Source organism: Colletotrichum scovillei, assembly GCF_011075155.1.
Source record: "Colletotrichum scovillei strain TJNH1 chromosome Unknown Contig00010, whole genome shotgun sequence".
Taxonomy (NCBI): Eukaryota; Fungi; Ascomycota; class Sordariomycetes; order Glomerellales; family Glomerellaceae; genus Colletotrichum; species Colletotrichum scovillei.
The window spans coordinates 4,696,883-4,720,244 of NW_023336268.1; the positions used below are offsets into that span (position 1 = coordinate 4,696,883).

At 52.4% G+C, this 23,362-nt stretch overlaps 3 protein-coding genes across 3 annotated transcripts; 2 read left to right on the top strand and 1 right to left on the bottom strand.

The window, feature by feature from the left end:
• The first annotated feature begins 2,961 nt into the window (after window positions 1-2,961).
• On the top strand, window positions 2,962-5,068 carry HER10_EVM0007835 (UbiD family decarboxylase). The gene is made up of 7 exons (XM_035477378.1): window positions 2,962-3,479; window positions 3,534-3,612; window positions 3,704-3,903; window positions 3,962-4,098; window positions 4,190-4,310; window positions 4,395-4,437; window positions 4,515-5,068. The coding sequence occupies exons 1-7, from the start codon at window positions 3,403-3,405 to the stop codon at window positions 4,953-4,955; spliced, it is 1,098 nt and encodes a 365-aa protein (XP_035328212.1). The 5' UTR covers window positions 2,962-3,402; the 3' UTR covers window positions 4,956-5,068.
• A 2,414-nt stretch (window positions 5,069-7,482) lies between these two features.
• HER10_EVM0002564 (uncharacterized protein) lies at window positions 7,483-8,336 on the bottom strand. The gene is made up of 2 exons (XM_035472270.1): window positions 8,169-8,336; window positions 7,483-8,097 (listed from the first exon to the last, which is right to left on the bottom strand). Exons 1-2 carry the CDS (start codon window positions 8,204-8,206, stop codon window positions 7,863-7,865), a joined length of 273 nt encoding a protein of 90 aa, XP_035327704.1. The 5' UTR covers window positions 8,207-8,336; the 3' UTR covers window positions 7,483-7,862.
• Window positions 8,337-12,546: 4,210 nt separating this feature from the next.
• HER10_EVM0005137 (superoxide dismutase) lies at window positions 12,547-14,678 on the top strand. Its single transcript, XM_035474761.1, has 3 exons — window positions 12,547-13,571; window positions 13,631-13,829; window positions 13,887-14,678. The coding sequence occupies exons 1-3, from the start codon at window positions 13,500-13,502 to the stop codon at window positions 14,369-14,371; spliced, it is 756 nt and encodes a 251-aa protein (XP_035327963.1). The 5' UTR covers window positions 12,547-13,499; the 3' UTR covers window positions 14,372-14,678.
• Window positions 14,679-23,362: the final 8,684 nt, after the last annotated feature.

The window sequence follows — 23,362 nt, forward strand, 5'->3', positions numbered from 1 at the left end:
TAGACTTCTTATACATTACGGAGTACTGGATATTGATACCCGCAGAATAGTTAGCAGACGTTACCCCGGATTTCCCAGACGTATGGGCGATGGGGACAGTGGTGATGATCCTACGTAATGATAACTCTGCCGAACAACTAGCCAGTCAGGAGCTCAGTTTCTAACAACCTTTCAGGAACAAGGTAGCCGCACGCGCGCCGGGAATCCAACTGAGTCGGAGATTTCGCTATAATCTTGGACATGCGCTCTTCAGACTTCTGACTTGCTTTTACATCTTCGCCCCCTCGCCCCTTCGCCTCGAGCTGGCTGGCTTCGGTAAGTTCTCCACCCAAGCTTTTCATGTTTTTTTTGTCGCTCCGGAGTCCGAACAAGGTCCAAATTGGCTTTTGGAGCTAGCGGGAGCGGCGACACCGAAAACTCGGTGTTGGCCCCTTGGATCCTCGGGGGGAAAAAGAGAGAACTACGTCAAAGTAGCCACATGATGGAGCTCTTCAACTCGTCATGATTGGCTCTACCTACCTGGGATCATTACCAAACCATCTTTCAGTATTCTGTACGGGATACAGAGGTACGAATACTCCGTACATAGTTCGGCCCAGAAGTCAAAGTCTGCCCAAGTCTTCTGCCGGGCCCGTTGGGTCGGTCTGCGGCCTGCCCCGGCCATGGTACCCCAGGCCCCGGCACCCGGCGATCTGCATTCCTGAGAAAATTTCCAAAGGGACGGTCGTCTTTGGGCGAGGTGGTTGTGAAGAGCGAACGCGAGGGAGTTCGGCCCGGATACCTACCTGAGTATTCAACACCTGACCATGTCACTTTCAAGTATTTGGGCGTGGCTTCTGAGCAGGTCCCTTAGCTTAGATGGCGCAATACTCTCACCGCCACACTATGGCTAGTGATCATGAGCACCGGTGCCAGTCTGCCAGACAGCTTAGGTCAGAATTGAGCCTGGATTATGTCAGCCAAGGAGCCTTCCCATTCCTGATGCTTACCTAAAGTCAGAGACTGCATGACATAATCAATTTATCACGTGAGGTATCGGTGGTTCTCGATCTGATCAAGGCCCGCTGCCCCCGTTTCCATGGATCAGCTGTAAGCCGCTCCGAAGTTCAGCATCCGGAAATCTGGACCATCAATCTCTTGGACAATGCCATGCAGAACGGCAATGAGGAAACTGCGATTCCTATCTCTTAGGGGAACAGAATGGCATAGCATATTGAGGCTCTGCAACATAAAGGCTCACAAGGCCAACCCCTACCATCTCTCAGCTCTAACATGGATAAGTTGCTTGTCATTGCAGACCCGTCAGAAGTTGCTCTTGAGCACCTGACCTAATAAACTGCGTGCAGTCTTTGAAATAGCTTGGAAAACCACGATACTCTGACGACATCGCTCATATTTCACGATCTCGACGTGAGGACTAGGCCACTTTCGACAGACCATTTACTCCCCCAAGCATGGGATCATTCCCTATATCTCTCATTGGCCATAAATTCTTTCATCTCTACGCCCGTCTTGTGCAGATTAAAATGATCTGCCCGGCTAGGCATCTCAGTGTCATGCTCACACGCTGGTTCGACTGGATATTTTGAGTACTTTACGTTGCCAGGTTTTGACCTGGCCAGCAACTGTTATTAGACAAACAATCATCTCACCGTATGTCGCCATCGTCTTCATCAGGAAGCCTGGCTTGGAACTCATTCACCTGTTGATCAGCGGAACTTCCCATACCTCGTCTGATGACCTGGCCAGATCATGTCGTGGCTGAAATCAGCCCTTCTTCCCCTTGTGCGACGTGGACTTTATGTTCCCAAGCCCGTCAGCGACGATGATCCAGCCATGCCGGATGTCGGCCTACCAGTACCGCCGTGTAGAACGCTCAAGCATGCTTCGAATCAAGGGCTACCACGGGAAGGAGACGGACTCGGCCATGCTCGTCTGGCCGAAGCCACCATTGACGCCGCCCGAGCTTCCCGAAAGACCTGTTGAAGAACACGATCAATTCTCGAATCTGAGATGCAGCATCATCCCCGTGTCCATAAATCTCGCTTCGTCTAGGGTATCACAGTCGGTTATATAGCAATATCAGCCGAGTCCACTCTCCCTTCCCGCCGTCTCAGTGGTTGCAATAACCGACTTAAACGAAAACCCGAGTCAATGTGCAAATTGAGCCGTTGACGAACCTGATTCTCGGGTTTTGCAGGTAACCGTGGCTGAGCGGTGGCGTTCTCACAACGTGAGCCACCCTATTACATCGGACGGCTGCTGTGATGTGATCAGCTGGCGAGACACTCGCGTACTCAATTCCTGGCCAGACCTTGGCCGGGACAACGAGAAACACAGCAGGGGCTTGAGATGATAGTAATTCTGCGCCCGCCAGACATGACCAGTCCGTCATCGGTTATGGAGTGCCGGACAGACGAGACTAGCAATGCGGGAGACACTAATGCGACGCGGCATGGGCGGGTTCGCGGGCGGGCGGGCAAACCCTTTTCGACGATAACCTGAAGGTGATCAACCACACATGTGCCCGAGTCGGACCTGTCTCCGTCCCTTAGATTCGGGGGTCAACAAGTTCGGCTCTCCCATCGCTTGTCTCGGCGAACGCTTGGATAGCTTGGAAATAGAAATGACCTTTCACGGACGGTGATCGCCTCCTGGGCATCGTCGCCGTTGCGGGTCCGAAGGAGAAGGAGGACAGAATCAGTATTGTCTGAGTCGTGTGGTTCCCCCCTTAGAATGTCTTTGAAGTCGCCATTGAGGGGCACGAGGGGGAACGGGAAATGGGGGAAGCTTCCGACCCCGTTGATGTTTGGTGCTTTGTAGTGCTCGCGCTAAAACTCACCAGCGATAGCTGACGATCCCCCATCCGAATGCAGCCAGATACTACATGAATCAGGCCCTTTACCAGCCATCCGTGTGTTTCTCTCCATCGACTGTTAACGCATTGCTTAGTGCCAACGTCGATATATGGAGGCGAAACCCCCGTCATTGGAGAACCGCTCACCTCGAGCTTGCGATTGTGGCTTTTGAGTTCGTCGTTGGCTCAAAGCCATCTTTGTGTCGAACGGGTCAAGGCAGGCTCGCAATTGTGGGTTTGTTCTGGGCACCTATACCATGCTTCCCCCCTTCGAAAGCCGCATGCGGTTCAGTGGCTATCGGGACTGGAATGCCTCATCGTTCCGACAGACTACCGCGCCGGCGATATAGTCGTGAGTGAACCCCTCCCTGTGGAACCTTGCCAGTGCCCTTGATTTTGATGGAGGGTCGGAAACTGATTCATCGAGAGAAAGAAAGAGAAAAGAGAGTTCTGGGGTTGGAAAAGTATCGCCATCATCTGGTCATCAGCGAGCCTCATATTCTTGACACCAGCTTGGCGGGCATTCCGCCGAAGGCACCGCCGCGATGGCTATGCCACTCAGCACGAGAGCAGAGTGCTGGGTTTGGTACGGCCTGGCGATTGGTGCGGTCGTAATGAGATAGTGAGTAAATGATATTCGATACTTCCCGAATCCAGACGCTGATATTCCGTTCAGTCAGTCTCAGTACCTCGTCCGCAAGCGCAGGTTCTTCGACAAAATGACTATAGACGACATATTGATGGCTATAATAGTCGTAAGTCTTTGCATCAATCCTGCCGCAGCTATTTATAATGCCCACAATTGATCTAAGTTGTTGCGGCTGAAGCTAACTTGCTATCTCTCAGCTAATATACACGATTTCGATCTCCTCTCTGTACATCTACTTTGACATCGTTGCGACGACCGACTTTGACGCCCTGACTCCGGAAGAGTATGCCGCAGTTGGTCGCAAGATGGGAATACTGAACATTCTATCCGAAACATCGATGCAAACAACACTTTGGGGTAATAAGTGTTGTTTACTGCTATTATACAATCGCCTGACGTACGTCTGCAACCCTTTTGCCATCGCTTCTCTAGCACAAAGTGCTCACTGTTGGCAGTCTCTTTGGCCATTATCGAAAGACTTGGGTCAGCGTTGCAGCTTACACCGGGCTTGCATACGTTGCAGTCATCGTATCACTATACGGAGGGTGGTGCAGGCCATTTTCCGAGTACATGGAGCTTCAGCCAGAAAACGGTGAGTCTCTTCATAGATTGGAAGCTGATGGCATCACATCAGCTGTTTCGCAAACGGGTTATTGGATGGAAACTGACTCTTGCTTCTTCAGCGGAATGCTTGACATGGAAGAACTACAACATATTACAAATCATAATGAACCTGTCGACGGATCTGGTGCTTCTTCTAATCCCGGTCACATTAATCAGCCGGTTAAAGATGAAAATCGGAAAGTACGTACACCCTTTTGGTTGCATGTTGACGACAGGATCCTCACCCAGGATAGAATCTGAATGCTAAATTCGATACCGCTACAGGAAACTCCTTCTCATCTGTCTCTTTAGCATGGGCGTATTTGTCGTAAGTTCCATCCTGAAGAGGCCCCATCTTCTCCCGCCATACTAGTCTCGCTTTGCTCACCGACGTCTTTCAAACAGATGCTCTGCGCAATCCTTACCAAGGTCGCCGTCTTCACCTATTCTACCGATTTCGTCTGGTTTATGTGGTGCGTGCGCGAGACGAGTACCGCAATGCTAGTCGGCAACCTTGTCCTTGGAATGCCCACCCTGCGAGCCGCGTGGCGGTGCGTCTTCCCTCAGAGCACGAGCACGCCTTTGCGAGATGGAGAATCCTCTGCGGGTACGGGGGAGACGTACGCGACGTATAACACGGCGAAGAAGGTCTCCCGCGTCGGTTCGGACGCCTGGTCGGCCGCGGAGCAGCAGCACCACCACGACGGAGGCGGTCCATCTCAGTGGAACGCGCCTCCCGCCGCCAGGGTCGCGATCAGTAGCGTCTACACGGATTATGAGCTTTACGGGAAGGCTGGAGCTAAGGGGGAGAGTAGGAGGTTATCGATGGGGTCGGAGCATGTATAATATGACAGGGTTGGCAGGGTACACTCGACTGGATGCGAGGACTGCGGCTTTATAATATGTAATGTTTGTACGCAGTACCGGACTTAAACGGATTCATCCCATTCCACAGGACGAGACGAACCATCTTCGGAATAGCCGCCTCGTGTTCACTAAAAAACCGGCTCAGGTTCATCTAAACTTAATATGCCGCGATGAATGTAGATCATCGCGGTCTGGCCACATTGGCTAGAAGACTGTTGATCTATACGGCACCTTCGTACTGGCTCAGTTCGACACATGATACCCGGATATGGACACCATATGTGAGACTTTTTGTCTCTGGTGCCATGTCTCCGTCGGGTGCGAAATCAGCTTCTTCCCTAAGCGCAAAGCAGCGAGGTTAACAGTATCAACAACCACTATAGGCCAGATTCTCTGAGTCAAACATCATTTTCCTGAATCTAAGTCTTTTGAAGTAAAAGGCTCGTGTATTTTTCTAGGGCCTCTGACTGGTCTTGGTGACAATTCACGTATTGTCTTATGCAGGTTTTGGTAGATTTTGTGCCGAGCTTCGAAGCTTGTTATCGCTTCTACTGACTATACGCGCGATCTTTCTAAGTCGCAGCCATGGTGGTTGACGGAAGGGTCAGTGGCGAGCTCAGTGGTGGTCTCACACCTAAGTCTTTGTAATCTGGTGCGGGTTTGGCTGTTCGTGGGTTCCTATGGGTTATCACGATTTGGGTTCCCATAGGTAAACGGGACTTAATGGGCTTTGGGTGACTGTGAAATTGGGGGTCCAAAAGTCCTCAAGTGTCGAACTGGAGACACTCGTGGGTTTCCGGGTAATCACCCATTGGGTCCCCACGGACCTGGATTCCATAGGTAGAACTTCAGTAATTCAGGTTCTCATGGTTTGTTCCCTACTCATGGGTTCCGCGACTTTGGGTCCTTATGGGTTGAGGATACCCATGGGCCATCGTTTCCATCTAGAAGCATCACCTATGTACTTGTTCACAGCCTACTGTTCAACCGGCAAGGAGCGCAGTCACGTTATGGTATAAGTTGCCATCCTCGTAAGGGGAAGGAGGTCTACTGAGACGGTCCCTGTGAAGTCCACTTAGACACCAGAAAACTCTCAAATAGAGCAAAGCAAGGCAGAGACTATAGGACACATACTTGCTTGTCCCTCTCACTTCGCTAGAGTATCTCGGCCGTCACCGACCTGAGCAAGAAGACCAAACTAGCAAAGATTCGTTATCCACTCACTCCATCAACATCCAAAAAGCAAAAGAACATACAACACCAGGTATTCGCTGGTCGTCACCGACCCAACTACTAATCCGGCCCTCATTGGCTTATCTATGGGAGAGCGGACGGGATCCCGAGTTTTCCAATGGGTATGGTCGTATGTGCTGGGATGAGGGCATCGTGACATCCATGAAGGCCGCACAACACCACAGAGCAACGGAAATCACAACCAACATTCGCACGAATATCAGTCACTGCGATAGCTATACGAAGAGCTTGAAGAACAGATTGAACCCTTTTTCTTGACTTTTGCTGTTTTGACGTTTCGCCTCTCAAGAGTAAGAGTAAGAGCGAGGTTGTGGAGGTAGGTTGCTCAGTCGATTCTTTACCTCTACCTCGTCTGCTCCCTTAACAGCTAGAACCACAACTCACATATTTCTCTAACCCTTGAAGTGAAGGTTATTATTGTAGACTCCAGCACATTTGTGGCATACTAGTTGATATATGAAAAGGGAAGATGCGATCGCCCAAGTTAGCCTCAGTGTAGTTACGCAAGCTCAAAGTACCTGCCTCGAACTGTCTTTGTATCTCACAGAAACAGTAGCAGTTCGGCAAAACAATTACTTCATTTGAAATACACTGCTAACTACGCTTGCAGAATGTTGCAAATCAACCCAATTACCACGCGTTAAGTCGCAGACAAGTGCCTCCTTAATCTCCCGCACTTTTTGGAGTATACGCACACATTACTCCTCAATACGGAGTTGGCAATCATGAAATCACCGCTCTTCAGAATTGATGGCATAAATAGTAGGTTCCAATCCGGGTCAGTAGATTAGAGCCGGCAGACCATTCGGATATACCTAGCTCGCCACGCCAGCCCGGTGCAATAAACACACTTCAGAGGGACTTAGCAATTGAAAACGTGCTAGCTGAAGTGATCTCTCAATCATTAAGCGTAGTTTGCATCACGTCTAGTGTAAAGTACCAAATCCTCGATGTAGCTAGGAATATGATGGGTAGACTCTAGCCGAAGCATCAGACATAGCAGGCTATGCACAGTGTAGAATAGAAGAAATATCACACCATGGTAAGTAATAGCCGTAATGATGTGATGAGAATGAATACTCTGACTTGCAGGCTCATTTCCACGTCTCCGTCGTCGAGATGTGTTTCTCGCCCAGGCCCACAAGCCACCTCACTATGAGAGTGTATCTGGCCAAGTCGGAACTTGTACACGAGCGCAGAGAGTTGTTCAAAAGGTTTCACTCCGCGCCTTTGATAACAAGAGCTTACGCTTGCTCATTATATACGAAACTCCGCGCGGGCCTCTAAAAAGAATATCTTTCGTACATCGAAACCCATGCTCCATCCTGCTCTTTCATAGCGACATGCTAATAACGACAGGCTCAAGTCCAGGAACAACGCTCTCAACAGAGCTGGCCCTCCTCCTCTCATCCGGCTGGGGAACCCACCGCAGGCAGAGGCGGGTGCCTGAGCTGTGCCGTACAAAAATTCAACAACGTGATGCCAAACGCCAGGAAAACCATAATGTGTTTTTGATGCCATGCTCTGCACATTCCAATAACCCCCTTCTCCGTAACATTACAATGCGATCGCACCTCGTCTATTCTCTCGGACGTGGAGAAGGCCCTGGAAGCCGCAGAAAACGAAGAAACCCTAGTGTTGGCGGTTAGTAACTTGGTTCCTCACAAGCGCGTGCATTTGTTGCCGATGTGTGTAGGAGGAGGGTGCGTGACGTACGACGTAGATCATCACAGACACGAAGATGGTGCCCGCAACAGCGCCGCCGTCCTTGGGGTCTTCCTCGCTACCGACGAGCTCGGGGTGGTTTTGCTTGAATAGGATGCCGAGAACACCGAGGATAACGATCGCGAAAACGGAGATGACAGTGCTATCGAACGAAGGCGAATTAGTATTCGGAAGCTTGGCTCAAGGGGGGTGCTGCATCGGGGCAGGGCGTACCATTGCCATGCTTGCATGGCACTGACGACAGGCTTCATGTTTGCGGTTTGTGGCGGAGGCCTGATTTCTTGGCTGTATGTCTGATGAAGCACGAGTGCGAAGTCGTTGGGTCGTGATGCGTGTGGCGGCGTCGTTGGCAGTGATCGCGAAGGTCGAGGCTGTTGCTGCTACCTATCTCGCCGAGCTCCACGCCAGTTCGGTGACGTCCAATAAGCTTGCCTGACTAACCAGGCTTGAAGTTCAAGCCACTGTTCGGTTCAGCCACATATCAGTCAGCCGTTCACTAGCCACACATGGACGGAAGAAAGACCCGCCGAGTTTACCGCCCGGCCACGCCTCGGCGCGGGTGGGGCCGCTCGCAAGTCTGTGCCCGGACCTCTGTTCTGCAACTCAATCATCCAATTCCACACGGCGGACACATGCTCATTTTCACACTAAAGCAGCTTAAGATTCAAGATCGATATGTACCATTAGTCAATCTGCAATGGCTCTTTAGGGAAATCTGCGTGTCCCGCCGAATTTGGACGGATGTGGTCCTTCCCGGATCTCGAGGTGCATCGGATCGTCCCCGCGAGATCGCAGCAGACGCATCCCCAATCAACCATGGTTTTGGAAAATACGAAGCTCTGCCGACGACTATAGTCGTTAGTCGCCTCAGGTTCCCAGTCGGAAGGATCCGATGTAGCCGTCCTTGCCGTCCCACATAGACTTTCACAATAGGCAAAGTCGGCCCCCAATGGTTTCGTCTGCTCAGAACCCTGAAGCCTGAAACGCGTTCCCTCTACCCCGACCTTGGACAATACGATACTGGAGAAAAATAACGACGGAATTCGCAAGCGCATGTTGGTCAAGGGGAAAAATCCATGAAGAGAAGCTGCACAAGGTGACGCCAGGTCTAGCGTGCAATGAATCAGGCCCGAGGCCAGTCTGAGCTAGACGTGCTAAACCGTCACCTGACACCTTGGGAACGGTGTTCTGTGCTATCTTTTGCTAAGTGAAGGCTCTGCTCAGATCCCGAACGGTTCTAGCCCATCTAGCAGTGGAGTGGGAACGGTGTTCTGTGCTATCTTTTGCTAAGTGAAGGCTCTGCTCAGATCCCGAACGGTTCTAGCCCATCTAGCAGTGGAGAAACGGTGCATCGATGTGGAAGAAGCTTAAACCACGAAAGATCGAATGCCAAGAGACGGCCGTTTGTCACCGACGTTGACAGGACCAGTGGGCAGCAGTTCGCCTGATAAGAAGTTGACTGGGCGGCATCTGTTGCTGGTAGCCTGGGATCAAGCTGGCAAAGCAGCCAAACGGCAGGGCCGCCAATGTGTTCATCGCTTGGGCAGTGACATGACAAGCTGAAACAGCAACTTTGGACCCAGACGGATGGTCCACCTCCGAACGGAACTATACGATATCGCCAAACTTTTGGGTATCACCAGATTTTGTTTCTCTTGAAACACTCGCAGTACACTCAAGCTTTTAGGAGAGGTGAACAGACCTTTGGCCTGTCCTTTGTGCATCCCCGAAGACAGCCCAAAGGAGAGCATGTCCTCCATCCTGTGCCTTGGATACAGACGTCCACACCAAGCGTTGATATTTCGTCATGTCGGCAGAGAGAATGTTCTGACGACAGTGGCACAGAGGTGCCGATTGCACAAACGGGACGATGGCCGTCACCGCTGCATGGCGAGAAGAGGTTGACAGGATAGGATGAGAAGACGAGCTCAGGTCATAGACAAAATCATTCGACCCTATGAGTGATGCTCGACTCAAGCTTGGCTACGAATAAGAAAACTCTTTCCACACGGCGAGATCGCTCTGCAGCTGACAGCCGCACCCTTTTCGAAACACCACCAAAGGGTGGCGCATCTCTGATGGTTCTCTACGACCGGGTATCGGAACAATCCCACTCCACGCTGCCCTGGATTTTCGTACCGGCACTCTCTCGCTTGAGCTGCTAGCGCTCATAAGGCTTTGCAAGAGGTGGTCCAAGGCCTGGGGGCCAATAAGACCTTGTCTTGCAACGTGGGTGACTGGTGACTGCATCGGGAAGCCTTGCCAGGGTTGGAATGCCAATCAATCGAGACTAGCAGAGTCGCAAGCGATCTGCAAGGCACTGGCGCCGAAAGCTTCCCAAGCACCACGCATCTTCCCAGCCGGTCAGCGCTAGTAACGCTGCTCTTCGGCTCGGAATGGAACTTGAAACTTGTCAACCAACCAGTACGGGTGGGCAGGGCAACATGGTGAGTCCATCGATAATTAGCATGCTACAAGCACTTTATTGGAACAATTTGGAGGGGCTAGGCAAGCCAAGGCAAGGTGGCACAGCACGCACATTGAGAGGGCACACAGAGGATGGATGCAAGTTCGGGGAAGCATCTTCCAGTGTCACACTCGCACGACTTGCGCCCTGCAGACTTCTTCTCCTTGGTGGTTTGAGGCACGTTTGCGCTTCGCCAATGGATAATAGCCCGAGGTGAGTCTCCTGAGTCCTGAGCCCTGCCCAGAGGGCTTCAATAACATGTTTGCGAGCCAATTCCACGGAGCGAAATTGAATGGGGTCTATCAAAACAGTCCAACTGCATGGTCTTGGAAAGGAGGAGGCACGGCTGGTCATGGGAATATCGTTACCGACATTCGCCTTACCTGAAAGAAACGTCCCGAGCTGGTCTTTGGTAGATTTGTTGGTCCAGATGGGCTGGACAAACTGCAAGGGCCCAGGGTGGGCTCGCTGAAACATATTAGAAGGGGGGAGAGAGGCACAGAAGAAAAGAAAGCCAGCTCTGAGCCAAGCAAACCAGCGTTGGGGCGGAGAGCAAATGTTTGGTTGATGTTCATCGTCAGGGTTCCGATATCTGCAGTCTGCAACTACCCCCCAAATTTCCAGTCACCAACCCTGGCATCAAAGTGCGCCTGAGTCTACGGGGGCCGTTCATCAGCCCCTGTCATGCTGGCAGCAGTTTTGGTCAAGGTCCTAGGGCAAGGGACGGACAGTCAGTCGAATACGGGACCTCGTAGAAGCCGTTGTCTTTCAAAACGCGCCTAATGGATTCCATGTGGTAAGAGTGAGTGAGTGAGTGAGTAAAGTGACGGACTCATCTGAGCGAAGGAGACAGCGCGCTTGGATGCAGAAGACGACTGGTAGAGCATCCGAGCTCACATATGTCACTCACAACTCGCATCAGGAGCCCCTCAGCTGGACGTTGGTTGGGTCGGGGATGCAAGCCAGGATGTCTATGACGGGACAAGGTGCTTGTTCAACGGGCACGCTGAGAAAGGCCGACTGTTCACTGGCCCACAGCTTATGGCGGCCTGAAGCGAGGCCCCCATGGAATTCCGACTCCACCACCTTAATGTTCAGCCCGCCAACATCAATGTCATCATGACCATCATCGTTACCATGGGCATCATGTCCCATCAACACCAACACAGTTCGTCACACGCTCATGCGCCCGCAAGTCCCAAAAGACAATTTCTTTGGTGCCTGGGATAGATCAAGGTCTACCTCTCCCCAGGCTCGTGGTAGAGGAGGCTCATTTCCATCATTCAAACCAACAACAAGGCGGACGGACAGACAGCTGTACGTCAAGAGGAGGCTGGGTAACCGCCGTTTCTGCCTCAGCCTATGTTTCTACCAATGCTCTTAGTCGTTTGTTTGGCTCAAGTCTGACATCTAGTGACACTGCTTCTCTGTCTACTTTGGGTCTCCCTCTTTCCACAGCCACCGACTCATCAGCCTTGCCCTGCTCTTTGAGCGGTTATCTGCATGTTCAGTAACATAGGTATCTGTACGCATCTGCGAGCTGCGTGCCCCTAAAAGCCCCCGAACTTGTGTTCGCCGTTGGCACGTTTCTTTGGAGCGCGCAATCTATTTCTGATTGGCAGGGGCGAGATGGGTTTCCAAGGTGGCGCAGTGCATGGGAAAACAAAAGTCAGACATCACCAACCGCCTATTTGTTTTTGTTCCATGCAATGTATGTGGTAGCCCAGAGTTCAGAGTTGCTACCCCAGTCTCGTCTGCCCAGTGGCAGCTAATGGATTTCCCTTCCCTTGCGCCCATCCCTCCCGTCGCTCCTGGCGCGAGCTCACCCGCCTGTCTTACCCTCCGCTGTTCCCGCACCAAATCCCAGCAAGCGAGATGCCAAATCGGGCAAGATGCCTACCAGGATTCTGGCCCTTCTCTGTATGTTTCCTTTCCTCGCCTTGCAGCCCCTGCCGGCCCTTACAGCCACGGATACACTATCAAAAGTCCCGAGGTTGGTGCTTGCTTGGCTCGACCATGTCATGGAGATTTCTAGGCGTGAGACAGGGACGTAATTCTTAGCCATTGACCATCTATTCATCCTGATTGCGAATACTCAGAGTGAAGGAGGTTGTGTTCGCTTCCGCTTCCCGTACCGAAGTATCCGTACTCTACTCAATACTAGTAAGGTAAACTCCGTCGGCTATTGAGGTAATGGCTAGTCTCCTTGTCATTGAGTTGAACTTTCCTTTGCGCGTCACGACTCACGAAAGAGCAAGACGGTCCCTTCTACCTACCGCCTGCAAACTCACCTGCCTGCCTTGTCTCTTTGACGTTCCCCCCAACCCCTGGCCCTCCTCCTCCTATGATTCTCCCTCTTGCAGCTAGCAGATTGCAGCTTGCCCTTCCATCATCTCTTCTCTCGTAGCACAGGGCGCACAAGGTCCACCCCGGCAGCGCAAAGCTTCGATACGTACCTTGCGAGAGAAACATTCTTCTCCTTCGCCTGGATGCGCCGACGGCTAGCTGCCGTTTCTACACTACATCCCCTTCCACTCCTCTTCCCCCCCTGGTCGCACGAAATACATGATGGCACAAAGCATCCGATGTTGTGGCCTCCTCTTGACTCTCGTTCCTTTCTTTGATTAATCTGGAGCTAGCGCAGCCGGGGTGTGGTCATTCACCCTGCCGTTGGCATTCCGCATACATACCGGCCTGTAGGGTGCCAAGCTACCGTGACATTGGGGGCTGTCGTTGGTCCCATCCTCATCACATCTCTCTCGAGTCTCTCTCGTGTGAGTGTGTGAGTGTGTGTGTGGGCCATAAAGAGTCTCAACCCAATACCTTCTTGCCGTTTGCAGATCTCCATTAGCTTTCCAATTCCAACCTACGCTCGCTACCTCCCCAGTTGGATCATCACTTGGTCTGGGCATCCCCACGGTCTCTTATTCTTTTAAGAAGCTCTCCCAACCCCTCTTACCCTTCACTTGATCCCCAACTTCACAAGCTCGCCCTTGATCATCGCTTGCCGCATTCCAAACAGTCTTATCCCGTTCCTCAGCAACCTAGGATATTACAACAACATCGTCACCGCCAAAATGAAGTCCTTCTCCATCGTCTCCATCATCGCCGCCGCGGCCGTTGGCCGTGTCGCTTCCCAGTCCACTGGCGTATGTCACCGCGTCTTCAACTCACATGCCGGATTCAAGCGTACTAACATGACTCTCAGGAACTTGGTGATGCCACCATCGTCTCCAACCCGGCCGGTGTTGTTTACGAGGCTGTCCTTCCCGAGAAGCCCTTCTACAAGGCCGGCTCGCTGGAGGGCAACGTCCAGGGCTCCATCGTCGCCGTGACTGCCCCCGATGGCAAGGGTGTCGAATTCAAGGTCCGATTCTCGAACCTTCCCAAGGAGGGCGGTCCTTTCAGTATGTTCAATCCCTCAATTTTGATTTCTTATTTTCGTTGCGACTAACATCCTCCAGCCTACCACCTCCACGTTGACCCCGTCCCCGAGGATGGCAACTGCACCAAGACGCTCGCCCATCTCGATCCCTTCATCCGCGGCGAGGCCACCAAATGCGATAGCTCCAAGCCCGAGACGTGCCAGGTCGGTGACCTGAGCGGAAAGCACGGCGCCGTCGCCGTCGACTACGAAAAGACCTACGTTGACCCTTACCTCTCCATCGTCGAGGGCCCCGGCTCCTTCTTCGGTAACCGCAGCTTCGTCTTCCACTTCGCCAACAAGACCCGCATCAGCTGCGCCAACTTCAAGCTCATCACCAAGCCCGACTCGCACGACAACTGCTCCACCACCACCGCGGCGACCATGAGCGGAACCGGCGCCGCCCCTACCGCCACCTCCTCGCCGACGAGCTCCATCGTGCCTTTCCCCGGTGCCGCCTCTACAAGCGGCGCTTCCATCTCGCTCATGATTGCCGGTTTCGCCGCTGTCTTGTTCGTGCTATGAGCATGAGCAGGCTTGGCGTGACTTGACGTCTGAACACCGTTTGCGGAAATTCGACGAGTCATCATCACTACCTACAATCAACCTTAAATCACAAAGCGGCGTTTTTTTGAGTTTCACTACAATCGAGAGAGCACGTCGAGACCGTTCCTGCAGGTCCATAGAAGAGGGGAGGGAAATTGGTATTTCACGCACTAATCGACAGAGGGCCGGAGTCCAGTAAGCCGGACAAAGGTCCATACTGTTTTTTCAACAACACTTGTACATACTTCAATTTGAATGGGGCGGGCATTAGATGATACCAGGGGGGACCTACCAAACGCGGGTGGTTTTCCCAGAAATTAAAAAGTTTCTTGACTCTCATCATGATTTTTTCTTGTCTTTGGCGTTTGTTCTATGACACCTGCACCTAGGGCCTGACCGTAATGAGCTTAAACTTGTAATGGTAACGTATGCGCGCATGCAGGCTTGGCTTTGTTCTATGACACCTGCACCTAGGGCCTGACCGTAATGAGCTTAAACTTGTAATGGTAACGTATGCGCGCATGCAGGCTTGGCTGACATGACATCCATCCATTTGCGCAAATGAACGTGGGCAAAGTCGGTGGGAGCACAGACGGGAGGGCGAGCGGGAAAGGGATCATGGCTGACGATTTATTATTCGATCGAGGCAAACGTCAAGCTAAAGATGTCTAGGAATCTTCTACCACGATCGGCGAAGTAATGCTTCAGCGAGTTCAAAGTCAAATTTTCAAGTGCGACAAATTCCCATTGGATATCTTTCTCCTTTGCAGTCTTGATTACTGATTATGGTGGGCGTGAGAATGCTCTCCTAGCAGCGATATCGTTGCCTGTATCTTCTTTGGAAAGCCTCTGCCCGGTGCGCCGGTTGCTTGGGTCGCTCGTGGGACTCTGAGAGATAGCAGTGGCAGGTCGGGCAGGGAGTGAGCCTGTTTGGCTTTTTTGGGTTGTGACTTTGGCGATGACAGGGCGGCTTCTTTGACGAAACCGAGGCAGAATATGGTGGAAGGGGGGGGGGGGGGGGGGTAAGGGAAGAGAGACGGCACTGGATCAGAGGAACTGAGTTTGGTTGGTAGGTGGTTTACTGACGTTGATGCGGGGAGGGGCTCCGAGAGGAAGAGGTGTTAGCCATCCTTCGTCCCTCCATCAGCCTTCCGTGGCTGCAAAAGCTTGACAGGATGGGAGTTACGGTTGCGAGAAGTTTGTTTACGGTTTGTGAGGAACGCCTCGAAGTAAACTTGACTGCCGTTAGATAAGGAGCCTTGATTCTTCCTTCACCTGATCTTTCTGAGCAAAGACAGAGCCAGAACGTGACTCTCGCTCGGATATCGGTAGGGCAAATCGCAGAGGAAACCGTTTGGATAAATTGCAGACGTGTGGAACGGATACGCCCGGTTGCCGTGTGCCATTTCTTCGGTGCTTTGGCCGCTGCTGGCTGGTTTCATGTGCTACCATTGGATGGTCTTCCGTTCCCCCAAGCGCCAGTGCCGGGACGTCGGCGCGGGATGGTGGGGCCGTAGTTGGTAACGCTATTCCGGGTAATATGGGACCAGTCGATCGGTGCCCGTCTGCCGCAATTGAGTATCCGAATCGGGTTTTTCTACACTGAATGAGGTCCCTTGGGTTTCGCTTGGGCAAGCAGCACCATGGACAACCGTGTCAACTCGGCGACATAACGCTGTAGAAATTGAAGGTCGCCGTTAATACGGGGTCGTCCTCTTTGACTTACAAGCGACCGGACCGGGTCGGAGATCACCAGTTGCTCCGTGTGTCCATGCTCACGTTACGGAGAACGGTCCCCGTTCGGACGCCCGCAAGCCCACATGCCTTGTTGAGTAGGTAGGACGATCCCCCCTCACACTTTCTTTTCGCCGAGCGTGGCCGGCGAACTGATGCGCTCGAGGAGAAGTTCTGCGCGTGATTTCCGGTTCGACTCCACATTGGACAGCAGCCCCTCGCAGTGACTCGCGCGTTGATACACGGATAGAATGATTGCTATCGGGCTTCGAAAGTGCATTACTGCGACCTAGATAAGGACCTGTCCTGCGAGGTTGTGCAGTTTCCGAGAAGCATTGCAATTCTCGTCGTCACAACGCACAACGTTGATGTTGTCGATGGGTGTCATAGTTTGACTTTGTATGGCGTCTTGAGGAGGCTACCAGATGAACTCACGGTTGGAAGCCATAGAGCGCGGCCTTTGACAGTCTGGTACGGAGAGTCCTGGGCCGTGTTGATTTTATGGTCATACTCGGTGGAGTGGCCTTCTTCTCTTGATAAGGCAGCTTCGAGCGTCCAACTTGGGACGGCTGCTTGATTGAAATTGAACCTTTCAGCTGTGTTTCTTGTCTCTTCTAAAGGGGCCTAGTCAAGCCTTGCCCATCCACCTTGACCTCAACCTTTCGGCAACTTTCCGGAAAGGCTCGTTCGTCCAGGACAGAAAGGAACGAATTGCGACGGAAAGGGACACAGATCTCTGCAAGGGGAGCATAGTTAATCAGAATGGCATACGATGGTATCGGTCGAATGCTAGTTGAGAATGATAGACTTGCGAGAGCCTCCACCAAAATGGCGAGGAGAGCCGGATCAGACCAGCCTTTTTGCGCATATCTCAGCATGTAGGCTAACTAGGTTACAAAGGTGTATGTCACAATCGAATCTGATATAAATCTCGTGAGCCATCAGAATATTCGATACAATTGCGCAACTGAGCCACATGGAAATGATTAGCGTGAGCCTCAGAGGAAATCATCAAAAACGGACACTCATCTCGAGATCTGTATCTATCATTCCATCGGGATATTACTAAAGAGCTGTCCAGTATGATACGGTAGCAGAAACTGTTGTTTGGTACGCCGGCGAGGGTTGATATTCATCAGACTCTAGAATCGGTCCCAATGTCGTAGGCGCAAGCAAACCGGATGATGCGCTTGATTCGGCGATGCCAACTGCCATGATAGCCTGAAGGTGTCAAAGCAGGTAAGAAAATGTTGGGGCTGAACATGTCATGCGATTTCTGAAATTTGAAGGTACTTGACAGTTCATGCCTTCCTGTTTCGTGTGTGTGGCCGGTCTCTCTGCTGGCGCCTGCCCTTGAAGGGTTCGGAACCGTGTAAACCTTCACTTCCCGTCTTTCGGGGAGACTATCCGAAGGAGGAGCAGCAGGAGGCCTTTAGCGAACCCGAACCGCCGTTACTTCCATTTGATGTGCCTTCCGTTTGATCCCAAGTTCCCAACACGTTGGCGTGGGCAGATATCCTACACATGTGGCGATATCTTGCCTTCCGTTACGATCCTTCCAGGAGAAGAAGAAGAGGAGAAGGAAACGGTACTGCTTTTGGCCAACGGTGGCTCCTCATAATTTTGGTACTCTTGTTGTCTTATCCAAGCTTGTCAAAGATTCCTCGCTGCTTCCCTACTTACTTGGGGTTCATCTTCTGCTCAAACTTAGAGCTCGCCATCTTCTTCCACTGTCATAGCACCCCCTCTTCTAGTCATCTAAAATCGCCTTCGTCAACCACACCGCCTACAGGAGTTGACGAACTACACTACGAGAACAAAGTGAGGATGGAAATGCCTTGAAGAGCATACTCGGCTACGTTCGAGGCGCGTCTAACCAGATCGTCGACCGCTCATCAACACAGACGTCAAATTCCTGATCGGTCTGGCCTCATCATACATTCAGGCAGTACCTGTATGCTCCTATCGGCACCACGCCTCGAGTTCTAGATTCTACGTGCGGAAAGGTTGCTCTGACCTCGGAACCGGCATTGACGAGTCTAAAGCAAGCGTCCCAAGGACCTCGCATAGCCTGGTGTTAGTGGCGACCTCTGACCTCGGAACCGGCATTGACGAGTCTAAAGCAAGCGTCCCAAGGACCTCGCATAGCCTGGTGTTAGTGGCGACCTCACATCTGAAGCAGTTTACAAGTGCTCAGCTCTGGATGCGCCATGACTGATGTAAGGCGCCGACCCTTCGAATCTCTCACCTATAGACTTCTGAAGCATAGCATCCGGATTTGACTTTGATATACAGTCGGATAAAGCTGCGATCCGACAGTCACCAAACCATGACTCAACCAGCAGGACAACTGGGAGCCCGGCTGACCTTCCTCGCCTTTACAGCCTCACGGCCACAAGCGGATTACAGGCTGATTTCCAGTCGCGATCGACCGTGTCTTAATTGCCACCAACGAGTCCGGAGTGGTCAACAACGGACATGAGAAGGGCAAGGATGAGAGAAGATCAAACTCTTGACTGACGTCGACGCACGCCACGCAGACCTGCCTAGGTCTTGTAGCAGAACCTCCGGAACACTGCGAGTATTTGTGCCGAGCCAGGGTTTGCGGAAGCCAGAGTATGGTGGCGGATTCCCTGCATCAAGGAAAGAGGTCATCCGAAGGCCTAGAGATTGGCAAGTGGGTGAAGCGAACCCACAGGTCCACTGCCGAATATCGCGAGGAGCCTCGGGATCTACAACAGGAAACTCGGAGTTGAAGGTGTCTGACACGGCAGGGATCCATCCATACGGTTGTCTCGCTGAATTCTTTAGATCTGGACGAGCAAAAAATGGTGTCGCCATCCTAGTCGCGTTGTCCAGCACCGGTCCCTGTCGCGAGATCGACGGCAGTGTCGCCAGTCTGGCTTCAACTGAAGTGCGCCAGATCACGGCGATCCCTTTGTGGCATATACGCCGTCCCGGATGGCCGGAGGGTCGATCATCTTTTGCGCAAATCTGGAGTTGAGGAGCGAGGTGGGAGCGGACCATACACCACCACAATACGGTCCTTTTCCCCATATAGGATCATGTTAGCTAGCGGCTCAGCTCGTCTACGCTAGAACCGAAAGAGCAGCCACTCTTCGAGCTCAGGAATGCCTTGTGCGGGAAAGGCACGACCATGTGTCCTGGGATGGGTTGCCTAAGCCCTGTCGGTTGGCTGGGGCCGGCGATCTCTCCAAGACAATGATACCTCAAACTGTGGCCCAGGTTCTCAGCGATCTCTCCAAGACAATGATACCTCAAACTGTGGCCCAGGTTCTCAGCCTGGCACGTGCCTGGCAAGCTGGCAATGCTCATATCGTATGGCACAATGAGACCGAACCCCAGACTGCTTGGTAGACGCGACCAAGAGCGTCACAATCCACGAGGTTCTGCACCAAGCAAGGCAACCAGTTGTGGCCTCGAGGACAGCAGAAGGAGTATTTGGACGCGAGGGAAACCGTGACAGCTATGGGTCTACTCTAGTCTCTACAGCACAATACTCGTGGCTTCGGAAGCAGGCCGAGGCAGAAGACGCATAATAATCGTGAACTGTGACACGCATGATCACTCCCTATTGATCCATCCCGGAATTGGATAGATCGGAGACCTTCCTTGACAGAGGGGTGGAGCTTGTTGGGGAAGAAGAAAATCGCAACATAACGGGCCGAGCTTTTTTCTGTCCCTTTGCTGTTCGGGGTGCCAGGGGACTCGGTTGTCTGATGTCTGTCAGTTCCGAAGACGTTGGGATGATTCAGATCAGGTTTGATCGGCAAGGTTTTCAAGGGACGATGCTCCGAGACTTGCGGCGACAGGGCCAACAACGACAACTAAGGAAATGCGGGGTGCAGCGGAACACCATAGCAAAATTCGGGAAGACCATCGTCAAGTGCGGCTGCTTCTTTTTTGATGGCATATCCTGGCTGCGCATCATGCCAGATCGAGTCCTGCAAGTGAAGGTGGAAGCGGACACAGAACCTTTGGGCAATATGCTCTTTGATCATCGCCCATCGTCAGCTCTAGTTCGTCCCAACTCTCAGACGAAGTCACATCTCCCGAGAAGTCACCTCGTTGGCGGATCATTCAATAACCCAAGGCTGATTTTTCTGGCCTGTCAAGCGGCACGTCAGGATTAATGTTGACTGGCGGCCTACTCACGGGCGCTTCGCTGTCGTCGCTGTCGCGACACCTCGAATCGCGTAGTTATTGTCATGACAATCTTCCGAGTTGGGCCTGCATGAGATTACTCGACTTAGTCGGGTCGTCTTTTCTGGCCCACTGTCCCGGACTTGAGAGGCGTCTCCTCATGCCCGCCGAGAAGCCAGTCTTACGGTGGTGGCAGCGGTACTGGTAGTGGCCGTCGGTCGAGGCTCTGCTTTGCCGCACCGCCCTACATGCAGCAACGCAGCGTCGCTTGATCGGATGATGCCGCCCGCAATTGAGAGTTGAGGCATGGAATGGTTCAGGCACTTCCCATGCAGCTGGAACATCTCGGCAGCTGTGTCGCCGCGGGCCGCTAGCCCTGCAACCTTTTCGAATGCTGCAGAGGTGACAAAGTCAAAGCATGCATGAAGAGCAAAAGCGAGATGAAAGGGTCGTTCAATCCATCAAAGATGAGCGCGACGCATTGCCATATGCGCCTTTCTGGGTCTAATGGTCCAGACCACTGGTTTCCATTGCGCTTGGCGACTTGCCCCTGAATCACAACGGGCACTCTACGGATACCTTACGTATAACGAATTCTTTGGGATTTTCTTGGGATTTCTGACAACGGCAACGGAAGGTCACGGGCCTAGCTCCTGGAGACGACGCATGGGCCACGAACGTGGTGAGGTTGCAACCCGCCATCGGTAACCCATCTTTCCTCAACTAGGCACAGCCTGTCTAGCATTGTAGATGACAAGACAATACTGAGTCACATATAGCCTCTACCGAGTGGCGGAAGCGCCCGAACCTAGAGGTCCTTCAGTGCCTGCAGACAGTATGGCCAGAAATTGTAGATCGCCCAGAGAATCGCACTTGTTCAACTTCCTGCGTCACGGGCCTGGTATCTTCGGCGGAGTCTCCGCAGCGTCAACGCAGCGAGAGACTAGGGTATGGAAGCACTGTTGTAAGTTGTAGCCAGATAGGCATTCGCATTACCTACCAGGTGATACGTCCGGCACCTGTCTGGACGCAATAAGCTTTCTTGTAGACTTCAAGGTGGAGGAGTTCGCGAACAACAACGGCTGATAGCAACGGTTAAAGATAATCTTTGACGCAATGGCGCGAGCAGGGAAGTAGCGGGACAAGCTCCCACATCTTTCGTCCCAAGTCTAGCAGTGCTTGGACGTTGCTTTCACCAGGATCCGCAAAACTGACAGGCTCAAACAGGGGTACAAGCGGATACGGTAGAATGACTCTGATGAGGCATTCGTTCGGAAAAACTGGAGAGTCAAGACCATAAGTCTCTTATCACCTATGGCGAGACGGGTACGGAGTATAGTGGTCAACATTCCAGGTTGGCAGCAAAACCAGTAGGATAGTTCGCCATGTCTCTTAGCAGTTCACTTTCGATTGAGGTATGTCCTCGCCAGAAGCCGATGCTCACCATTTTTCAGCCCTCGGAAGGACCTGACCGCGTGCTTCCTGTGCCTGGTTTTCGGCAAAAGATTCGAGAATGGCATCTGGGCTTCTGTCTTGTCATCTGCAGTTACATACCCCTCCAACACACCCTGGCTGCCTAGGCTTTTCATATCCACACTCCCACACTTCCTAGATCCCCGTTCGTGATGGGGCAGGGGTTGGAGGAAAGGGCCGCTTGGAGGCAACTCGACGGCGAGTGGCCCCCGGTCAGTTCAAGCACCCTCCAAGAGCTCGCAAGATGAGCATGGGATATGAGATGGGGTGAGATGAAGTGTGACGACAACCAGCCAATCGACAGCTGCGCTGCCTTAGATGAGACGCCGGGTACCCAGCGCTTGCTACTCAATATCCTTTGTAGGGTCACCGTCTGGCTCGGGAGTCTGCTCAGTGCGCATCACGGACGAGGGATCGTGCCAGGGAGTGTCGAGGGAAGATCACAAGCAGAGCATCTGCTGATTCTAGGGCCTCCAGACTACCCGGCGCTTATCAAGTCCGAATAACGACCTAGGTACACGATCAATGGTATAGGGTCGTCACAGAAAGGTAAGGGAAGAAGGACAAAGACTATTCTGGGCAAGCGCTTTTCGAGAAGCAGTTTCAGGATACCTTTTTCAGAATCCCAAAGCCAATTTGCTCTTCTTGACTTTCCATTTTCGCCTAGACTCTGGGGTCATTAGAACGGCTTGATGACTTTTGGCTCTGGCTGTATTCTCTAATTTCCTCAACTTCTTGCTAACTGCATGCCGTCCCGCCGCACCTCCTTGTTCCTCTCCCCTTGTCATTATTGAATCACTTCTCTATGTCTAGAGTCTGGTTCAACCTCTCTGGCTGAGACCTCATTCACAATTCTCTTTCCATCCTCACACGGCAGACGCAAGCAGAGGGCCGAGCATCATCATTCGATGTCAGAGTGGACCGAAGCAGGAGGGGACCAGAACCAGGTTTTCAGGGTCTTCCGCATTTGACCAGCTTTGCATCCCTACAAGACTGGACTCTTTTGAAAATTCTCACACCGGCCTCCTCCAATGACCGAAGGATTCCAGCGAGCCCCTCGCCACTGAGATCGCTACAGCAGTCCTTTTCTATAAACCCGCCACATCTACCATCTCAGCTCCACACCTAAGCAACCCAGCCCTCGAGTCTTTGCAACTCATCTCACTCTCTCGACGACTGCTCCGAAAGTCTCAAGGGCTCAAAGTCGTGGCCCGACGTCTTCGTCTCAGCCTCGAAGAGACTGCCCTACGATCAGACGAGTCTTAAGAGGCGGTAAACAGACGGGCGAATAGGAAGCATCCTATCTGCTGTCTGAGACAAGCTACCTGGCCCCCACGTACAGTTGTCACCAAACGTCCATCAATCATCTAAAGCGTTCCTCTTAGCGCGTACATTCAACTAATAAGCCGAGAATCTCATCTGGTGGCGCTGGAACGGTACAGCCATCTGCCGCGGTCCATTCGCATTCGAACACAACGTTCTAGCTGCGTGGTCCTCCTTGGGCACTCCTTGAATGCAGCCACACGTCAAGCAAGGCATGTAAACATCAAAGTTCTTTCCCCTTTTGTGTATTCACTTGGAGACTGGTTCCCTGATGCT